Raw genomic sequence first — 18,775 nt, 5'->3', positions numbered from 1 at the left:
TTCTTTCGTCTGTATAAGAATTAATGCCGGCAATGTATTTTTGCCAACTGTCCCTTTTGGCACGGCGGTGTGTTCTTCTACTTTCAGATTTTATTTACTTAAAGCTGATAAGGTTTTCTGTAGTCAGAGAGTCATGGAGGTGATTCCAAACCTTATTTTGTTTCTTTCACAATTTCTTACATTCGTTGTTCCACCGGGGAACACATCGTTTAATAGGCGATACATTTCTTTGCGCGATACATATTGACACTACGTCGACAATAAATGTGGTTAAATATGAGACTGCATCGTCAATACTAAGCATACAAATGTCATCCCAGGTCAAATATATCAGCTCTCTGTATTGCTGCCGTTCGCTGAGTCAACTTTCCGCTGGGGCACCTGTAGAGAGCATTCGTCCTGTTTTCTTCATTTTTAAAACAATCGGGAAATGGTCACTCCCATATGGATTTTTATGCACTTTCCGCTCCAAGTGCAGCACGACTGTACTTGATGCAATGGTTAAATCAATAGATGAAAATGGTTTGTTTGCGACACTGTAAAATGTTGGTTCTTTCTTATTTAGAAAACATGCACCTGTACTTAAGAAATTTTCATTCAGACGCCCTCTCACATCACATCGAGAGTCACCCCACAAGGTATGATGAGCATTTAGGTCTCCAACGAGAATGTAGGGCTCGAGAAGTTGTGCAATAAAGCTTTCAAATTCAGTTTTGGAGAGTTGACAGTTGGGTGGGATGTATAAAGAAGTAATTGTCAGCAGCTTACTAAAAAGCATTGCTCTGAATGCAACTACCTCAAGGGACGTTTGCTGGTAGGCGATACCCTTATCAACTATTATGGCGACCCCGCCCGATGAGGCGAGAACGTCGTTGCGGTCTTTGTGGTAGATGGCCTATTGTCGCAGAAAGTTTGTGTGTGTAGAATTGAGGCGCGTCTCTTGCACACACCACACTCTTGAATTAAATTTGTGTAGGAGATCATTTATGTATCCAGATTGTGGAGTAGACCTCTGGCATTCCAATGTATAATTTGTGTAGCCATATTGGAAGTGTTTTGTAATGTGTGTCGAGAGAGGTAGTTCGAGTTAGCTCACGAGGCCTTTCCAGGCCCCGTAAAACGGAATTTTCCTTCTTTACCAGCACGCTCCCCGGAGCTACACTGTTCCTTCGGCGTCTGGGACACCAGAGGAGTGTTGACTGTATCCATCGCCTCTTGGTCTGCTGGTCCTTGTTGACTGGGCGCGGAACAGCACTGGCTGCTCCTGCCAGAGGGGCTGGTGGTGTGTCGCCATCACACTCTGTGTGACTTCGGCGGCCGCCGAAGGCCGTGGTACTGCCCCCCGGTGCGCCACATCAGTGTAGGAAGGACTGGACTGATTGTGGAGAGCGAAACGCTTACGTGCTTCTGGAAAAGATAGGTTGAGTTTGACTTTCAGTTCTATGATTTGTTTCTCTTTTTTCCACGAGGGGCACAATTGCAAGTAGGCAGGGTGATCTCCTTCACAGTTGGCACAGCGCATTGCTGAAGTGCAGGCGTCCGAAGCGTGTTTTGTTGAACTACACTTAAGATACAAGTATCACGCCCTCTACACGTTAGCGACCCTTGCCCAAAACACTGACACTTGAAGCATTGACGCAAATGTGGGATGTATGGCCTGACACGAAGCTTGCAGTAGACGGTTTCTATTGTTTCAGGTAGGTTGCTGGTTCCGAAAGTAATGAATGTTTGGTAGGTATTTGCTTGTCATCTTGCCTTAAAGTTATCCTTTGCACTTTCACTACGTTCTGGTCTTGCCATCCTTCTAGTAGTTCGCTTTCACTCAGTTCGAGAAGGTCATCTTCCAAGACGACCCCACGCACTGTGTTCATGGACCTGTGTGGGCCCACTGAGACGGGAATTTCCCCAAATGCTACAAGTTTTGACAGTTTGTCATATTGTACTTTGTTGCGAAGTTCGCGATGAATATCACCACTTCCCATCTTCGCTACTTTATAGCCTGGGCCAATTGCCTCCGTGAGACATTTCGCTACAACAAATGGTAAGGTCATTCTGACTGTTTTGGCATCATGTTGACTGTGTACAACATGGTACTTGGGAAAAGATTGTTTTGGCTGCATGAAAAACGTGAATGTTTCATCGGTGCGCCCCCTCCTTAGGGAGCAACCAGGTAATGGTGGAAAGTCGCTTGCCATATAGCATTGGAAAATTGACGACGATGGTAGCCACCCACCCCCAAGCCCAACAAAGGGACGCTACAAGGTTGGAAGAATACCTGCAGACACCAGCCATGCATTACCGCTATAACCTAATATAATATACCCAAGGTTGGCTAATTACACCAGATTAACTGTTGCCACCCAGAATACGAAAGTGAGAAGAAGTAATAAGAAGACAGGAAAGAAGAAACAGCGAAAGAGAAAGCAAAAGATTGAAGAGGGGGACAGGAAAGGGCAACTGCCGATTTCCTCCAGATGGGTCAGTCTGGAGGTGCCGTCTATGTGAAGCAGAGGCCAAAGAGGTGTGTTGCCTCCAACAAGGGGGGGGGGGCTTAAAGGTCCAAACACCCAGCATCAACTCAACCCGGATCCCCCTTTCCACAGACACGGTTAAGCCGTACACAGCTACACGCGGGAGGGTCTAACCCTCGTGTGCTCGGGTACATGGTGTTGCAACACACCGAATGCAAGGCTTTTTTTTTAGAATTGTGGCTCTTTGGGCCTGTAGGTTCAACATATTGGCAACTTATACCACAGAAAAAAACAGATATACAGAAGAAATGAGATGATACAAGTTAGCGGTCATCTATCATCTGTCATGTCTGTGCTTTTATGCGCTACAATTTGCCAATATTTAAATTTTCAGCTAAGAATATTGTCCGCTGACTACAACATACAATACACCGTATACGACAATTTACTGTCAGAATGACACAAATCCCAATGGATACAATTTGCAACATATTAAACCAGAAGCAGCTGATTAAAAATATATCAATGGTGATAACATGCCAATAAATAAATGTAGAGCAGTGTCCTTACCAAACAAATATATTAGGGAAACTAAATATTCACATATTTACATTAGCACATTAAAATTTAGAGGACGCTTGGGCTTCGCCTTTAGGAGTGGAATGCGATGGCATTCAAAGGTCCCCGACTGATTTTCACGCTTTCCGGCAACTGTAGCTTATGTACTCATAATGTTTACCAGGAAATGCTAGCGGCAAATGCTATGCATGAAGGCGTGCTTTCTAGTAGAAACGCGCCCTCTTGCGTGGGCTGATCTCCAGTTACTGGTTTGCACTTTCAATATTTCAGTCTGAGAAGATCGAACATAAAAGGTATGTGCTGTCAGTGTTTTTTTTTTTTTTACATAACATTTGTTTGTGGGCTGCCATCCTCAAAATTCTGAGGAATAACTTTGTAAAGAATGAAACAAAAGGTATGAGCAACTTATGTTATAAAAGAGTGGTTGGGTATGCTTGCTTCCGGATGATTATTGCCAAAAAGACAGTCGATGCTGAACGCCAGACGCTGACGCCGGATTGTCTGACATGGGGCTCTTAACACTACCGTGTTAACATATTTACAATATTAACATAGGCACAAGTTGAAAAGCATCTGACAACAGCAAAATGCCACACAGCTGCATTAAGCAGAGTGTACTATATTTGAATGCATGGAATTTGCCTCCTGTTGCAAAGATGGCCACAACATAACATGGGGTCTAATGTTAGCGGTGGGCCTGATGCTTTGACTTTATTATTATAGTGATATGTGGCGGCAAGCCTGATGAGCCATTAATAAGCAGAGAACTCAGGTGTTCATCAGTTGGCCCTGTATCATGACTTCCTTTTTTTCATTCTAGAGAAAATTTTGTTACAAAGTAGTGCCGAAAATTTATAGATACCCCAGGCAAATCGTTTTGAAGGGCTCCTCACCAGGCCCCATAATAAATTTTGGTTATGTGCTGGAAGTTGTTACGTGTCCTATAGAGAGCGTTCTGCCACAAACATTTTTCAAATCGGCTCATTAATAGTCGAGATAGAAATATTTCAGTGCCGAGAACCCATGATTTCAGCAGGCGAGCTTCATTGCAAACATTTGCCCCGTCTAGCCTCCGCAAGCGAAATTCCTTCCCTGCATTCTCCCATACCGGACATCAAGGATCGCATGACGCATACGTCTCGGGCCCCGCCTTCATTTTTTTTTTTCCCACTCCTTTTTTTTTTTTTCTTTGGCGCTGCAGACTTTTGCTGATGGCATCGCGTGTGAGCTGTTGTGTCTCATTCACGCAGCGCACGATTTTGCACACTGTGCACAATGACACATGACTAATGGTATAAGTCAGTGCTATATGAATACTGAGGCAGACACAAGCGGATTACAGAGCATGATCCCACGCTGGAACACAATAGAAAATGGCACATTTTTGGTGCCGGCACACATGACCTCATGACCGTGGGAACAAGCAGACGAAGCGGAAGTACATCTTTCTTGCTTCAATGTGAAGTAAAACAAAAAAAAATTCAAACATTCCAATTGTATGTTTTATTATTTCTCTAAACTCCAATTCGTCAATTCAAGCAACAGATCACATAAATAACAGATGGTGCCTTGAATAATTCTCGAAGTCATGTGTCACCATTAGCCATGTCACACTGCGGATACGAATACGTCACCGTCCGGCTTAAAGCATGGTCGCCGCGAGGGAAAGGAAAAACAGCATTCGGAATGAAATTTCAGACTTTTCCGCGATGCATGGCACTGTAATTCTATGCAAACATGATCGTTAGCATGCATTGTATGCTCTGCGCTTGTCAGCTCAAAATGGCCAGACCTGGTGCGGGGCCCCTTAAAGAGAGACTAAAGAGCAAAATTACCTGAACTGTGCTGTTAAATTACCCCTTCACATTACCTAAAAAGCCACTCTTACTGCGAGAAGACGCTTGGTAAGCCTGAAAAGACACAAAAACTAAAGGGTTGCAATGCCACCTTATAATTCCCACACTAGCCCGCCATGACGTCATGGATCTTTATGACATCTGCTCAGGCCTAGTTAAGCTTTTACCAGTAAAGATGGAATACATTGTATTCTATAAGAGCCAAAGAGTGAGCATGAAAAGTTTTAAGAACTTTTACTGAACCATAATGGCCAAATGCGAAAAACTTCAGGAGCACCCATTTAACGATGACTGCCCATGGTAATGCAATTAGCATTCAATTAATGAAGCGACACACCCTATTGATCAAAATATGTTTGTTTACGATCTGTAGTAGTCATTGTGGGACTTCTGTTGCTTCGGCCATATGCTTCATACATTCTTCCCCGTATCAGCCCAATTTGCTATCACACTCACATGCCAAGGTCAGTGATGAGCATGACAGCATGATGATAACACAGTGTCAAAGAAAGAATGATGTCTAAGGTACGAAGACCAACACTGCAATTACGATTCTAAAATATTCGCGATAGCATATAACGATGACAAAGTCACGCCGAGAGCATGAGAACAATGGCATAACAACGGTACGATGACTATGGCACAACCACACGACATGAATCAAATGACGAAGTTAGAATGACGACGATGGAGCAGCCACAACAGCGTCATGACGACAAATGTTTGACAATGAATGTATGACATGAGCGTGACAGCATGATGATGACTGTTTGATGATGACACAGTGATGAATCTAAACTAGACCTATCGCCTCTTGCCTCTCGTCGTCTCATCTCTCGCCTATGCCTCTATCACAAGTTTTTTTATTCCATACCTCCTGACAGCCAGCTGGTTCAGCTGGCTCATCGTGTTCGTCGAACAGGCCATCCGAACTCCGTAATCCCACCACAAGCCCGCACCACTACGTTCCTGCAGTCATTCTTCGTCCGAACTGCCCGAGACTGGAATGGCCTTCCCAGACAAACTGCACTCATCCGCGATACAGCACGCTTTCGATCTGCCATTGAGTGTTCCGACTCATCCTTCTAATTTCTACATCCTCAATCCCGCCTTTTACATGCCCACCCCTCATGTAATGTCCTATTTTGGACCCTTGAGGTATTAATAAAAAAAAAAAAAAACGAAGGAATCATGTTGATGGAACGACGAAGACGGTGTGACAACACCATCTTCAGCAATGAGATTACAACAATGAGGTTCAACAATGAGATTACAATTCTGAAATGATGACACTTGTATAACAATGACAGCTTGACGATGACGGCATGATGACAATGGGCCAACGACAAGGTGTATGACAACGCTCACAGGGCAACTGTATCACAAAGACTGTGTGGTGGCGATGGTGTGACAACGACGGCTGACAACAACCAGATGACAAAGCTGGAATGACGATGATGGAACGACCATGACGGTGACAGTATGACAATGAATGCATGATCAGAATTGTCTGACGATGATGCAATGATGACGATGGCATAACGTTGGCATAATCCCGGTTGAAGAATGACAGCTTGAGTATGATAGAATGGCAGGGAGAAGCGATGTTTATGAAACGACAAAGGCGGTGTGACAAGATGACCCCAATGGAATGACGTTCTGAAATATAACAAAGATAGTAAGACAACAGCGTGATGTCAATGTCATGACGTCATTGGTATAACCCTGACTATGTGATGATGATGGCACAACAACAGCATGGCAAGTCAGTTGACAAAGTTAGAATGATGACAACGGAACCACCGTGATGGCATCACAACGATGCATGATAACGACTGTATGACGATTGCATGACAACGGTATGAGGACAATGAGATGACTACGAAAGTATGATGATGACAGCCTGATGAGAATCGGATGACTAAGCAGGAGAGATGACAATGGAACAATGGCACCATGATGACGGTGTGGCAACGGATCCATGACGACTGTATGACAGCGATGGCGTGACGACATGACCACAATGGCATCATTATCATTAGCACATATGTGGTAGGCCAAGCTATCGGAACGCTTTGTCAGCGTTAGAGGTGTGACAACAACGGCATGATAAGAGTTAGATTACGAAGCTGAAATGAAGACACTCAAACAACCATGACAGCATCACAAGCACGAGCCCAAGCTGGTAGACAACTTGGCCCAGTGGGTAGGCGTAAGAGGCTAGATAGATAGATAGGCTCAAAATTGCTGAAGTAAGCAAAGAATGCTAACTGCATTCAAACATAGTACTTTGCAATCTGTGACATCACATTGACAGACCCACCATAAGGTTTCAGCTCAAATTTCAAAAATGAAGATTTTACCGACGCTTCTTCTAATAATAAACTTATTACAATGAAATCAACGGAAGTAGAGCTCTTCAACAATACTTTATCAATCTAAAGCAATCCAGTGTTTCATTTTAGTGTCCTTTTAGGTTTGAGAGCTGCTCAGAGGTAGGTGGTTTATAGAAATTGATTAGATTTTTTCCCTTGTACTAGTCTAGGAAGATGTCGTTTGACTACAGTTTAATTACTTCTAATGGAAAGGAACCTGGCCATGCACCCACATCGCAGCTAGAGGAATTTTTGAACATTTGTAGTCCTTTTTCCAGTAATGATATTTTAGGAGCATGCCCTGCAAGACTTACTTTCCGTCGACAGCAGCGATGAACTTGAAGGCGACGCCAAGCTCCTCAAAGCAGTACTCCATGCGCTTGCGCCGTTCTGGCCGACGCTCCAGGTTGATGAGGTAGACCTGCACCAGAATAAAGAGAATTGTCTAGAGTGGTGAAGTTTTTCACACAAAGCCAATTTTAATAGATGTAACAGACGCTCGGCTAGTTACTATACATTGATTAGGATGACAGATGCATCAAAGGCGAAAACAAAAACAAAAACCTGTATTATCATGAACCCTGTGCTTCTATTCCACCATTTGCGAAGCTCACCACGTTTGCCATTGTATTACTAGTACAACGTACATTGCATATTAATATGTGATTTGATGTATGGTGTTGCAGCATAAATATTTCATCATTTAAAAAGAATGATATTGACAGTAGCTTTTCATATCCCATAATTACACAATGAAAACACCTTCACACATGCATTTATTCATGTGCAGTTCCTTTGTTTCTTTACTGTCACTGTAACTGACTGCACAAATTGTGATTATCTTTCACTTGCTACTCACTGTGAGCTGCCCAGCTGACTGGACCTTCATTTAAAGCCACTCAGAGCACAATTCTGCATAAAAGAAATTTCACCAAAAGACAGAAGTGTAACACACTTCTGTAAATACTTTATGGAAATCTTCTATAACAAGAAGTAACACTGTGCCAAAGAAAAGTTTTTAGTAAAAAAAATTAAATTATGGGGTTTTACATGCCAAAACCACTTTCTTATTATGAGGCACACCGTAGTGGAGGACTCCGGAAATTTCGTCCACCTGGGGTTCTTTAACGTGCACCTAAATCTAAGCACACGGGTGTTTTCGCATTTCACCCCCATTGAAATGCGGCCGCCATGAAAAGTTTTTAGTAGGAGTATGCAAATATTCGAAATTTTGAATATGAACCAAATAATCTTTGATATTCAATCTGTATTCGAGATCAAAAATTCACTACTTCAAATCCTCACACTTAATTTTTGTTCAAATATAAAGGTTGACAACACTTATTGGAGCCTCTGGGAACGAAGACCAATGCAAGTGGGGACTGTTTCGAATGATCCTGCTGCAGGAGAGGCGTGGTTGTTGTGCAGAGGTACTATTTACTGAGTGAACACAAGGGCAGATAAGTTCTGCTCAACAAGTTTCTCTCATTCAATAAGAATGTTCTAGTTTTAGTCAGTTTATGAATCTGTTGTCTCAATTTAGGCAAACCAAATTATTTGGGCAGTCTCACCATGTCAGCATTTCATTAAAATCTCTTCCTACAAACACAACACTCTTTGTGCATGTGGCACTGAGTTGTTTCCTTGTTTCATTACATTTATTGCACTTTAGCACCCCTTCTCTCACCCCTTCTCTTGCTCTCTTTGATGCTGAATTTGATCTTCTGGATGCGGCTATTGAGGGTTCAGATTGCCAAGAAAAAGAAAAATAATTGTTTGTGTTTTGTTGTGTTTGGTTGGCTGTATTGCGCTTGCGCTGTTGGCATGCTCTCACTCTTGACATGTTTTCCCCTTCACTTTCCTTGCTTCACTCTGGCATGTATGTGTGCTATCCTTGCCAATAAATCCAGTTACTGCTTGCGTGTACGTGTCTCCCTTCTTGTGGTCGTCTGTTTGCGCCGTTACCCATATGTTTCAAGATGAACCAACTCGTCAAAAAAGAAGTATTGATGATGTTCAGACCAAGCTATTGCACTGATGAGCAGCTTTCTCTCTCCTTTCATTTCCAGTAGTGCACTGGAAGCTACACATGAGAGGGGCAAGGGGGGCAAGGCTCCGCCCAAAAGTTGAGCCTTTCGCCAGCGAGAGGGCTCTTCGTAGTACCCTGTGATGGCCACAGCATCTAGGCTATGCAGTGCACCGCTGCTATCTTGGAGGTCACGCAGCTATGTGCAACTGTTGTGCGTAGACTGGCACTGCAAAGATGAAATGTTTTTTCTGTATTTTTGAGATGGCAGACATATATATCTTTCATTAATTTACCTCAATATTTGTGATAGCAGTATTATTCAGAATGTTCTCACGATCACGAAATCAGTCAATAGCGGTTGGCGGACTTCACTGCTTGCGATGATGACATTTCATTGACAACCCGAAGATGAGAGCAAGCAATTTATCACTTTTTTTTACACAAGATTGCAATCTACCCATTGCATACAATGCAATAATATTTGGCTGACATGTTCACAGGAGCCTATTAGACAGATAGGTCATCAATGTCTTCTCATTATATTAAAAAGTGTTTCAGGGCCCCTAAGCTAAAAGGCATCCTCATTCAGCAGACAAAATTTGAGATTAACATATGCAGTACTTATTTTGCAAAGGATCCTAAAACCAAAATGATCCATTTACCCTACCAACCTCCCTTAAAAAGTCCTTCACCAGGTCTGGGCATTGCAAACAGACAAGCACAGTGCATAGATCCCACTGTGACGATTGTGTCTGCAAAGTGTTACAGTGATGTACACCATGAAAACAGATGAAGATGCAAACAAAAGCCAGCGCGCCCTTCTCCTTGAAGAAGCCAATTCTGCCACAAGCTGGATGAAGTCATGCGCAATGGTGCTTCCATGTCAGGTGCATTGCCTCTGGCACACAAATAGCCAGCAGCAGTGGGAACAACTCGGAGATTCATGTGACATGCAGGGCGTGCAGAACTGCCTCTGGAAATGTGCCGTGCAATAAGAAAGGAGACAAAAAGAGGAAATGAAGACAACAGGGGTGGTGGGAGTCATGACAAAATAAATAGTAGGTAACACCTTGTCTCCAATATGACAGGAGGCAGGAGAGGAATGCTGCTTGTGGGTGCTGGTTGAGGCAACGGGAGAGAGCCTCTACTGCAGGGAGGGTAGCTTGCCTCATGGCATTACAGCCTCCCAACATTTTCTATGCTTCTATATCAGCTACTCCTGAAGCCATGAAAAAAAAAATCTTGAAGTAGAACGTTCTCATGAATAGTGCTTTACAACTTCTAGCACATAACGAAAATTTCCAAAGAAGCTTGGAGAGGGGACGTCTCATAAGTGACACAAAATTTCAAAGTTCAGATACCAATGTCATTTCATTTGCCTTTACAGATTGATACTTTTGATGAAGTTTTAATGGGAAACAGAGGCTATAACACTATCTTATTCCATTTTAAAAATAGTTGGGCAGCTGGATTTAAACTGCAGCACCTTGCAACACAGACAGCACAGCAATGTGAAGGCATCCTGTGGCAAGGACAGCCACAGGACTGAGCTGCAAGAAAAGATAAAGTTCTGTGCTTAAACAAGTGTGAATATTCCTGGGTGACAGCTTCAAGGACACCAACATTATACAACTCTTGGTTTGCCAGAGATCTTAGTAATACCCCTGCTAACCACACAAACGCAAGGTGATATGATGAGCACAAGACAGCAGTGGGCCTCAGGTGAGCATGCTCAGATGAAACAATCTTGCTGACCTGATCAAAGCCAAGAGTGTCCTTCCTTAGGGGCACCATAAAGGACTGTAGAGCTGGCGAAATCAGCAGGGGGTCACCATCCACTATATTGAACAAGGATGTGAAATAAGAAAGACAAATAAATATGCATCACAGTGCAGTCAGTAGATTAATTCATTTCATTTATTTACTCTCAATGTCATGCAGCAATACAGAGAGAAGCGGGCAAAAATTAAACGCTGAGAAAAAAAAAGGGGGGGGGGGCACAACCAGGACATGTTTCATGCCCTGGTTGTAGAAACTTGACCATGGATTCACAAATGTTCTCCTATTGACATATTCAACTTCTTGCTTCTAGAGATACAACATTTCCAGAAATATTGAGCAGGAGTAAAGAAATACATTTTTCCTGTCTCTTCTTTAAAGAAATTTTGGAAATCTTGAGAAAAAAATCAGTAAAAATAGCTTATGCGGTCGACTTCCCTTAATTCGGCCTCGACGGGACCTACGAAACTGATCGAATCTTCTAATGGGTGGAATTAAACAAAATGCAGAAAAAAAAACACTAGAACACACTGCCTGATTCATTTAACTGCAGTATTTTCCAGATTCTAACACACCTCGGAATCAAACGCGCGCCCTCTTTCTATGGGTCCAAGACAAAAAAATAAGGTAGCAATGACATTAAAGCTTCTAAACAAAGTAGAAACCTAACGCACACCCGACTTTTTAGCAAGAAAATGGGTAGGAGTCTAAAACGACTTGCACAATAATGACCGATTTTTTTAAAATCAGCTTCGCCGCAGAACTTCTTGTTTTTAAGTTAGCTTCACTGCAATATATTTGTGATATGCGGTAAAGCATACGGGCGCCACGAAGGGGGTGTTGGTATCTTCTCCGACTGCACCGCGCTGGCAATTTATGGCCCAATTTGCCTCCCCCTCCCCCCCCCCCAAAAAAATAAGAAAATAAAGAAAGACGCGTATTAGAATTGGGTAAATACCTAAATCAGATATTGTGGGCTACGGTTATTGCTTGAAAATCTTCCTAGGGCAGGCAGAAAATAGGCGTTTTCGAAGGGAGGTGACATGTGCTCAACGCATTCACTGTCCCCCAAACTCCGCCGAGAGAAACGCTGCCACTAAAGGTGTCGCTGTTGGGGTCACCATACGGTCAGGCGCGTGTATGCTGACTGGTCACGTTTGAATTATCCGGCGAAGGCCAACTTTAGGATCGGTATAACGAAAGCTGGGGCACATAAAGATGCATGGGCGCTGGCCGGGCTCAAATTAACCGCACAATCGAATTAGTCAGAGTCAAACTAACAAAAGTCTGCAGTATTTATTACTCCAGCAATAAAATATAACTATCCTTAAATACATGCAATGCTTAGGACAATGTTGTCTGCAAATGGAAGGTTGTTGAGACATTCGCCATTGATCTTCACTCCTAAGCCTTCCCAGTCTAATAGCTTGAATACTTCTTCTAAGCATGCAGTGAATAGCATTGGAGAGTCTGTGCCTCCTTGCTTGACCCCTTTTTTGATAAGTATTTTTCCATTTTTCTTGTGGAGAATCAATGTAGCTGTGGAATCTTTGTAGATATTTCCCCAAGATATTCATGTATACCTCCTGTACTTCTTGATTATGCAACTCCTCTATGACTGCTGGTATATCTCTACCGAATCTAATGCCTTTTCATATTCTGTGAAAGCCATATCCCCTTCAGTCATGAATTACGACCGACTGATGATAAATTTGCGAACTTTAATTACCTAATTTTATGCCAGGGCGCTGGAGATTCCATAGAAAGCAAGTCAAGGCTGGATGAGAATGACTCTGTGCATTTTATAGAGTCCCATCATAATTGCATAGTACTTAAATATTCATTTATTATGCAGTCAGCCATGCTACATTTCTCCATTAAAAATATTGAACCATCCGCTTGAATGACATAGGCAAGTTAATTATTGGGTGCAAGTATTACAACAAGGGAAAAAAAATATTTCGCAATTGCTACGGAAACACCCAACTTCAAATGTCCCGTCAAAGAGGTAATGCCTTCACCGAAGCGGTCGTCTGAATGAATGCATTTCACTCAGAAATTAAATGGGTGTACTTTAGCAAAGCAGAATGTTCAATTTGTCTATTCCTTGCAACCGCTGCACAGTAATGGCAAAAATAAGTCGTGTCCACAAATGAGTACGCCGTGACTGAAGCGGATATAGAGAGGCTGATTGTACCCCACAGATTTCTCAAGTACATGATTGATGACATGGACGTGATCCATTGTAGAATATCCTTTCCTGAAGCCAGTCTGTTCTCTTGGTTATCCATTGAAGTCAAGTGTTGTCCTGGTTCTATTGGAAATTATCTTGGTGAATATTTTATACAATACTGAAAACAAGCTAATGGGCTTACAGTTCTTCAGTTCTTTTAGGTCTCCCTTCTTTTGGATTATTATAATGTTTGCATCCTTCTAGCTCTCTGGTACACTTGAAGTTGTGAGGCATTGCGCATAGAGGGCCACAAGCTTTTGAAGCATATCTCCTTCATCTTTGATTGCAAAAAGGAAATATACAGAATAAAAATGGGTTGGAGTGCATACGGCAGGCATTACCAAATCCTGACTGGGAGCTTAACACTATCACTGAAAAGAAAAATGCACAATAATTGTATTCTAATGGTGCTAACATATGAGGCAGTAACTTGGAGGTTGACAAAGAAGCTCGAGAAAAAGTTAAGGACCGCGCAAAGAGCGATGGAACGAAACATTTTAGATGTGACGTTAAGAGACAGGAAGAGAGTGGTGCAGATCAGAGAGCAAATGTGGATAACCAATATTCTAGTCGACATTAAGAGAAAAAAATGGTGCTGGACAGCCCATGTAATGCGTAGGGAACATAACTGGCGGACCATTCGAGTTACAGAATGGGTGCCAAGAGAAGAAAAACGTAGTCAAGGAAGGCAGAAAATTAGGTGGGGTGATGAAATTAGGAAAACTGCAGATGCAAGTTGGAATCAGCTAGCGCAAGACAGGCATAATCGGAGATTGCTGAGAGAGACCTTCATCCTGCAGTGGACATAAAAATAGGCTAATAATAATGACATGCAATAACTATGCAAGGAACACGGAGACAATAGAATGAAAGCCTTGTGTCACTACCTCTATGAACGATTGCTAATCTGATAACTGAGAAAAAGGTCACTCAGTGTCTGAGTTACTCTTGCTGGACACACTTGCATTAGAATCGATCATGGGTGCTTTCGCATTCTGATTTGATTGTATGTACACAAGTTCTCAAACATGTTTATTTGTGAGCCTGTTGTGAAGCTTTTTATGAACATTTCCAAACAAAGACCAATTCTGTTTACAACTGTCAGATGACGAAGATATCTGCAGCAGCCTGGAAGCTATAGGTTTCAGCAGCTATTATTAGTACGAAGGCATAGCCACCAGGTTGACGGTTCTACGTGCTTCACAGACTTCCAGACATACCTTGGACCAAAACCTAGAGAGCATCCTGTATTCCTCTACATTTGAAAGCTACGTTATGTTTTCAAAAACGAAACAGAAAGCACATAATGAAGACACTTGAAAGCCGTGCTGCCGTTTTCTTGCCATTGTCATCACATACAGAATCGTATGCTGCACAGCAGACAATGGCAAATATAACTGTATGTGGACATTTTAATGGCGTTTTTTTCCACTTTCTCTGTACTGAAAAATAAAAAAATAAAACTTCTTTTTCCCCAATGTTCCCTTTCTTTTTCCCCCGCCCTTACATCGTCGCTTCCCAGTGATCAGGCAAGGCAAGAAAGTTTGCCTAATGCAGTAACCAAGGTTTAGTGCGAGCATGGTGAGGTTATCGCTACTAGACCAGCCTATTCTTGCAGTATGGCTTCAAAACTTTCTTTCAAAGCTTTTGCTGGAGTGCTTTGAAACGACCATTCGAATATGCAACACGTAAGTGCATTCCATGACACCGCCACTACCACAGCAATTGTCTCACTGCGACAGCGATTTCTATCAGAAGTGGAGGGTGCACCTGCTGCCACTATCCAATGAAAAAGCTCGCTTACACAAAATAACTGCTAGGGCCTGCTAGGGAAGAAAAACTCCACAAAGTCAGCTTACTTTCCACATACCATAAAAATCAAGCAAAAATGTAAACTTCTTCAGAGAAAGAACATTTGGAGCACAAAAATATATGGGCAAAAATTTTTCTGTTTGTGGAATAAGTTCCCAGTATTTCCCAGGATATATTTTACAGCATATGTTTCCTGGGCTCACAAGAATTGCTTCCACAAAGCATGACTCAGAAAACAGGCATTTTATTTCAATTCTAAGGTCTCTCAATAGTATGTGAAACCTCTTGCTTATGCTTGCCACTAAGTTGCACAAGGCAAACAAATATGTTAAGTCCATTTCACATGGTGCGAACATCTGTGAATCTGCAGCACTGTGATGACATTCATGAAGCAAGTAGGCTTCCAAAAAAAGTCTGAGGACACCTAAGCACTTCTTATGAGTTATGAATGCAAAAGCATTAATATCCGATTGAACACCGCTGAGCAGTCCTTCGAGTTATGAACTTATCGTGGGCAAGAAGCGTGTTGAGACACTTTGCCAATGCCTCCTAGATAGCACAAGGCCGGTGCGCTTCGATCTGCGATGTCATGCTATCTTGCGCAACAGCCATAGAATCTAATACACTCCCAAGTAAGCTGCAGTGATCTTGATGTCCCCGCTTTCATCACGCCGGGCTTGGCAGTGGCAATTTTGGTCCAAGTAGCATGATATCATAAAGCAGCGTGCACAGGCCTGCTATCTAGAAGGCACTTGTTTAGCCCAGTAGGTGACACACTCGGGAGCGTGGGGTCATAGGTTCAAAACTCACTACTGTCAACATTCTTTCTTTCAAATTTATTGTCTTTTTTTTCTGTACATTAATCTATTTATAGCAATTACTGAGGCAAAGTTAGAACGCAGGTGAGAGCTTGCACAGACAAGGAATGTGTGGATAACACAGGCTTCCGAGAGCAAGGGTGACATGGCGTCGCAGTGATGCCCTCACGCAACACATGGCACGCCAGCGCAGCAGCAGGCGTTCCCTTTTGCCCACTCTGCTCCGTCTCGCGCATGTGACATGGCGTTGCAGTCAATCAAAATTTATGTGCCGTTTTGCTGCTCCAGATGACAGATGCCGCTTTTTTTTCGCTCAATAGGCCATTTGATGTTTTTTACATCAATAATTCCGATGCATGCATGCTATACTTTCGCTACAACATTGTTCATACAGAATAAAGCTCCTTTGTAGATTTTTCTGATATAGCTAGAGGTTTATGATCAAGGCGCTTTATTGTCGCAGGAACAACAAACTCACAACACCATTCTTGATCGTTCGCTACATATACACACATGAAACTTGAAAACATGTGCAGCTGGATTCAGAGGGCATCTGCTAGAGTCAAATGAATGCCATCTGAGTACCCAAACAGCCTTATGAAACATCTTCACAGAGTTGCACAATATCTCTGACAGTGAAGAGGCTCTCTCCCAAATTATCTCCAACAAGGATTCTTAAGAAGCATATACAGTATCAGTGGAATTATCAACAAACAAATGTTGGCCTTCAACAAAACTTGCTACTGAGCTAGTGGGTTCATGACTTAAAAACAAAGGTTATGGCGCTAAGCAGATGAGGACGAAGTGAGATACAAATGACACATACGGGCACCACCTTCCAGCTGTTTATTTACCAGAACCCACGTAAATTTATACAAAACACCAAAGTGAAAAATAATCACAGTAGAGGTAGGCAGGGGTGATAGGAATTAACATTGCTCGTAGGCCAGTGATCACTTATGAATGACATTCATAAATAATCGAGGATTTCTTCATAAAAAGAGCAGGAAATAAGTGCGTTAGCACACCATCACTAGCATTAAGTGACAAAGAAATGTCATTCTTAAATGATAGCCTGTAATCGTCGCTAAGGTTAGAACGTGCAGCTGACACATTTGGTTGGATGCTCAGATTATGCCTGTAATGCACTCACGCTCATATGTACCTGCCACGATAATTCAGTACAGATCACTGGCGTGTTAATGTTAATTCCTATCACTCCTGCCTACCTCTACAGTGACTGCTTTTCACTTTGGTTTCTTGTATAAATTTGCATGGGTTCTGGTAAGTAAACAGTACGAAGTTGGCACCCGTATGTGTCGTTTGTGTCTCACTTCGTCCTCCTCTACTTAGTGCCGTAACCTTTGTTTTTAAGTTAACCTTCACTACCTGCAAGATCTGTTTTTTCTCTCATCATTCCCACTATGTTGGAAAATGCACATCTGCACTATTTCACTCTCTTTGGCTTCTACCCCTCGAGATATGAAAGGAATCCGGACGTGTTGTTGGCAAGGTAGTGCTTGCTAGATGACATTTTGCAGAGTTCCAGAGAAAACTTGCAGAAGGAAACATAGGTTGAGGAACTTGCGTTGTTCTGTACTACGTGCTTTGTCATGTGCTTCTGTATGTGACTGTACTTCTGTGCCTTAATGAAAGGAATCTTACCAAAAGCTATCATTTATTTCTGTGGTGCACATTTCACTCAACAAAATATGCTTGCTACTTCAAAGGGCTGTAGGAAAGGGCAAGCAATCACAACTGGCTGCATCAGCATTGAAGCAGCCGCACAGCGTATGGCAACCATGGCAGCGAAGTCAGCGCACAACATTTCCTCACTATTGATTTACTCTTCGGTGCACAAAGGTAAGAGGCACAAAGCGGTCCAGCCAAGCTCTGCAAACCATCGCATTGCAAGACAACAGGGAAAACAGTGCCAGTTTTAGCAAAGACACATATGTTGCTTATAATGTTATGGTGTTAATTGTCACCGTTTACTGTGAAGTCGTGTCAATGCTGATGAGCTCACTATGCTACCTTTGAATGAGTTTGTAGGTCCCACGCCGACCACAGGACAAGCAGTAACATTGGCATCAGGTGTTGAAGACTGCGATAAGGGGTGAGCATTATTTCCCACGTTCAAGAAGTTTCAAAACCATTCGAGCTTCAGAAATTATAAAGTACAGCTACCTGTCAAGTGATACTAGGCTCCTCATATATCACTGTTTTATCTTAAGCATGCTTCTCTTCACTTTCCTTATTTGTTTTTTCACAGATGTATGCCGATTTTGGACCTTGCATCGCAGTGGGCCTCGGCAAGGCAGTGACATCACTGCTGAAAACCTAGAAAGGATCTGCTATTACAGGCATCAGCTCTGACTTACAAAGTTATTTTATTAAGCAACAAAATAAACCCATGAAAAGCCACAACCCCTTTGTGACTTCAGCTTTTACCTGTGTCTGAAGTAATATTATAAAGAACACCTACCATTAATTCCAGTTCCCTTTCTGTCGCAGCCCCTTTCTATTGTCCTTGCCTGTGATGTTCAGAATAAGGAACTACACGAGCCCATATTATCGCTTCAATTTTATAACCCTTGAGCAGGAAAGTCTTTGCTGGCCATTCTAGCTGCTGGTATGTAAATTCCTGTACAGTACAGAAAAAGTAACAAGAATCTTGCTACTCAAGTGCAGCAGTGTACATCAGTGTGTCGGAATGGAATAAAACCAAAAATGAAAAAATATATTTTTTTTTTGACCGGAACAAAAACATAATCAAAATCTTATTTATTATTTTGTTTCGGAGTGAAGCCAAAATATGTTTTA

General features: G+C 42.4%; 1 protein-coding gene across 12 annotated transcripts in view; it reads right to left on the bottom strand.

The window, feature by feature from the left end:
* Positions 1-18,775, bottom strand: part of LOC135911998 (glycosyltransferase 25 family member-like) — an 873,389-nt gene that overhangs the window by 820,556 nt on the left and 34,058 nt on the right. For 9 of the 12 annotated variants that reach the window (XR_011507038.1, XR_011507037.1, XM_070521049.1 and 6 more), the window contains exons 7-8: positions 11,066-11,148; positions 7,596-7,702 (exon numbers count right to left, since the gene is read on the bottom strand). Coding sequence is in view for 10 of the 12 variants with exons in the window: in XM_070521049.1 (XP_070377150.1) it covers positions 7,596-7,702; positions 11,066-11,148 (190 nt within the window). In the remaining 2 variants the exon portion in view is untranslated. Of the gene's footprint in view, positions 1-1,202; positions 1,408-5,719; positions 6,566-7,595; positions 7,703-11,065; positions 11,149-18,775 lie in introns of those variants that run through there. The other 3 variants (XM_065444375.2, XM_070521042.1, XM_070521027.1) reach the window with 3 other exon arrangements.

Source organism: Dermacentor albipictus, chromosome 1 (assembly GCF_038994185.2).
Source record: "Dermacentor albipictus isolate Rhodes 1998 colony chromosome 1, USDA_Dalb.pri_finalv2, whole genome shotgun sequence".
Lineage (NCBI taxonomy): Eukaryota > Metazoa > Arthropoda > Arachnida > Ixodida > Ixodidae > Dermacentor > Dermacentor albipictus.
This window is presented reverse-complemented; position numbering and strand designations above follow the sequence as displayed.